Source organism: Schistocerca gregaria, chromosome 4 (genome assembly GCF_023897955.1).
Source record: "Schistocerca gregaria isolate iqSchGreg1 chromosome 4, iqSchGreg1.2, whole genome shotgun sequence".
Classification (NCBI taxonomy): domain Eukaryota; kingdom Metazoa; phylum Arthropoda; class Insecta; order Orthoptera; family Acrididae; genus Schistocerca; species Schistocerca gregaria.
The window spans coordinates 716,259,153-716,262,852 of record NC_064923.1 but is presented as its reverse complement, the minus strand read 5'-3'; the positions used below and the strand labels follow the sequence as shown (position 1 = coordinate 716,262,852).

The 3,700-nt window shown below is 52.5% G+C and overlaps 1 protein-coding gene across 1 annotated transcript; it reads right to left on the bottom strand.

The window, feature by feature from the left end:
• Positions 1–586: 586 nt before the first annotated feature.
• LOC126267880 (nischarin-like) lies at positions 587–2,251 on the bottom strand. The gene is made up of 2 exons (XM_049973190.1): positions 1,603–2,251; positions 587–1,227 (listed from the first exon to the last, which is right to left on the bottom strand). Exons 1-2 carry the CDS (start codon positions 2,249–2,251, stop codon positions 587–589), a joined length of 1,290 nt encoding a protein of 429 aa, XP_049829147.1.
• Positions 2,252–3,700: the final 1,449 nt, after the last annotated feature.

Sequence of the window (3,700 nt, the reverse complement as noted above, 5' to 3'; positions counted from 1 at the left end):
TCGTGGCGGTGATCTGATGAGGGATGCCCTCGACGAGCGCGATGTTGATTATATCCGGGAGGCCACGGGCAGGGAAGATTGTCGGGTCGTACGGCCCCCCACAAGCGCATGGTGGCGTTCTGCTACCCGGAGCAGGCAGCGGCCAGCGGCATTGGTGATCCTGGAGTTCCAGGAGACATGTTTGCTATTGAAGTCCCCGGCGATGAACACCTGCCCTCTCAAGGAGAGCAGAGCATCGATGTCAGCAGGGTCCAGTGGACGAGACGGCGGCCGATAGGCAGCGACGAACGTGATGGCGCCCGCCGAGGTGTGAACGACGACACCAGTGGCCTCCAGGGTTGCCGGTGGTGGAAGTTGTATCATGTGATGACGAATGCCATTGCGGACGTAAACGACTGTCCCAACACCCGCCGTCAGTCGATCGGTGCGATAGCTGGAGTAGTTGGCCGCCCTGACGTTGACCCCAGGCTTCAGGTGGGTTTCGTTGATAAGGCAGACGTCGACGGCTTCATCTCGAAGAAATTGGCGAAGTTCACCAGCTTGAGTGCGGACGCCGTTGGCATTCCACGCGATGACCGTGAGGCCTCTAACGCTGTCCACGGTGCAGCTGGTGAGTGTTGACAGCGGTCGGGGCCGGAGAGGCCAGCGGCACTGCAGCGGTGAGTTGCTGCGACAGGGCTTCAATCAATTTCGTAGCACTGATCACCAAGGCAGTGAGATGCGCGACGAGGTTGGCCAGGTCAGCGGTGGAGGCAGCCGGCGCGGCCCCGTCGCTGGAAGGGGGAGGCGTTGCTGACTCGCTGTGAGAGTCCACCTGGGGCTGCTCGACTGACGGTGCTGAGCGCTGGGTACCCACGGGGCGCTGACCCCCGCGCCGGCGATTGGCGGGGCGCGGTCTGGCCGACGTCCCGGGAGAGGCAGTACCCGGGTCCGCCACTAGCAGCTGTGGAGGTGCAGGAGCCTCAGGTATCGGCACAGCATCGGACGCGGCAGGAGCAGGAGCAGCCGTCGCAGCCGGGACGGCGGGGGGCGCCCCTGACGTTGCCGCCGCGAAAGAGACGCCGAGCCGTCTCGTTGCTGGCTTCTTCGGATGTGGCGCTGGTGTTTGGCCACGTTGGCGAGCGATGGCACGCTTCCACACCTCACACCCACGATAGGTGGCCACGTGAGCACCGCCACAGAGTGCACAAGTCGGCTTCTCAGTGGGCGGACGGGGGCACGCACTTCCTGCATTGGCGCCGGCGCATTTAACACACCTGTCCGGCATAGAGCAGTGGCGCGGGACGTGATTGATCCCCCGGCAGTGAAAGCACTGCACAGGGCCTCTCCTGGAGCGAAGATCTTCGGTCTGAACCGGAACGTCGGCGACCCGCGTCAATTGGTATAGTTTGCGGTTCTCCACGGTGTCGGAGCAGACGACCAGGAAGAGCGGCATATCATCGTGCGATTTAGGCGACTTCATCTTCACGACTGCCCGTATGTAGAAGCCCAGGTCAGCGAGTTCGCGATGCAGGTGACCGGCTTCCATGTTGAATGGGAGGTCCCGGATGACAATCTTCAAGACTTTGTCAGGTGCGGAAGCGTTGGTATAGAACGGGATACCGCGCTCACACGCCTCCTGGGTGACGTGGCGATAGTCATCAGCAGTGCGGAGTGTGACCATGTACAGGTCTCGTCCGGCAGGCTTCACGGTATACACGGCCGTTGTCCAGCTACGCAACAACTTCTGCAGTTCCCCATAGGGCGGCCGAAACTGGAGGACCACCGGCGGAAGATGGGAGTCTTTCTTCGGCGCAGGATCGCGCGGCAGTTGGTCCTGCGCGTCAGCGATCGCGTCGAATGAGTTGGCGACGGCAGTTGGAAGCGTCCTCGATGACTGCATGGGTCTTGCAGTGCGCCGGGCCGGGACAAAACCATCAGCGCCAGGGGCGAAATCTTGCTTGGCCCTCTTCTCGATCGGCGAGCGGCGAACAGCGGACGTCGCGGCTGTTGCCCTCCTCTTCTGTTTCCCGCTTGGTCCGCGTGGCTGAGGGGCGGTGGAGCTCTCATCTTCAGAATCGGGGAGCGGAGCAGACAGCGCTGTCTTCAAAGTTTCCGGAGCTGTGTCCATCAAATCCATAGCCATAGAACTGGTCGTCATAAGTGGGGGGCCATATGGGGCCGCCGACGGCGCAAGCGCGGCCGGACGGCGATCTGCCACACCCTTCGCGTCGCTAGCAAGCGCAGGTGCGTCCTTCTCGCCGCTGCACATCTCAGCGACTGTTGCGTCGTCCTCGTCGTGCGTGCGTCCATATTTTTCTCTCGCAGCGTTCTTATATATAAAGCCGCGGTGCGGACGGCTAAGGGAACGCCTGATAATTCGGCTCTCCCGACTAGCCGCTGGGCTAGTAATGCACCACTTTAAGTTATCAAATAAATCATTCCTTCCTTTGCTGATGGCCAATGAAGCTCTCAATTTAAATGTGCAATCAGCACACAGGTAAGTAATCATAGTAAAAGTTTGACGTGGCTAAGTCCAATATTTTGGGCGAGAGAATTAATTTTATTACACTACACGCAGTAGACCAGCCCTGAACTTGCCCTTTGGAGATACGCTATCGCTATAGTTTTATAGTTATTCAGTTGAAACTTTTCACATCTTTATGACTGTGGCGTATCTCCTTTCTACTTAAATTTAAACAGCCTAGCTTTATTTATTCACCTACGTAATCTATCTTGTTTCCTTAATTTTTAAGACAAAAACCAGAAAATCATGAATTTCAACTAAAATTTTAATTTGTGAGATCCAAAATGCTGTTTCTACTAAATTGTTATGCAAAAGGAATATAAATATGAATTTTTAAGTTTCTAGCTCTTTTCTGTTGCGCCAATGATTGTTACAGAAAAACGTCCAAATCTCGAAAATGGTTAAAGCTATTGAACTGATATTCAACACATAATGATATAGTATTACTCCTGACATGCTAGAACCGTTTCAGGTTATTTACTTGATTTTTAAAGTATTGCGCAACATTTATGACATCAGAGCTAGTTACAGCGGACTGGTGGCACACACTGGAAAGACTGCTGTGAATTTTATACGTCGTGAGTAGACTGCTTCCCTACAATTTCTAATGTTTTACACTTCACATTTTTTCGCACACCACTGTTTTCCGTTTATTTTTATATTTCTAATTGTTTTTTGTTGTTTCCGTTTTGTAGCGTTGCCAACTTAACATTGCCACTTATTTGTCTTTTACCTATGCCCTTTTTTGGTATTTTAGTGGATTGTATGTGACTAATTCTATTTAATTATGTTGCTGTGTATTTGTATACAGTGTAAAGGTAGTAAGGAAATAGTGATGCAGTGGTTTTTCCTTTAATGTTGGGGGAGGGAGCAGTCATGATGAGTGGTCACAACTTCATAGTAGTGCGATGTGTGAAGGAATGTGAGTTGGAGACGAAGATAAGAGCAAGAGGGGGGGTTAGTGAGAGATGGTGAAGGATGGAATAGGCTCTTTTTATGTAATTTCTTCAATTATTTTATGTAGTATGAGGTTTACAGTATTTATTTGGTCATTGAGCAACCGTTTATCTTGTGTTAATGCTTTGCGTATGTGGAAATTTTCTTGGAAAGTGAGGATGCGTCTGTGATTACTGATTCTTATGATGTTGATATCTTTTTCAGCATTGCTTGGTCTATGATATTCTTCTTTTAGAT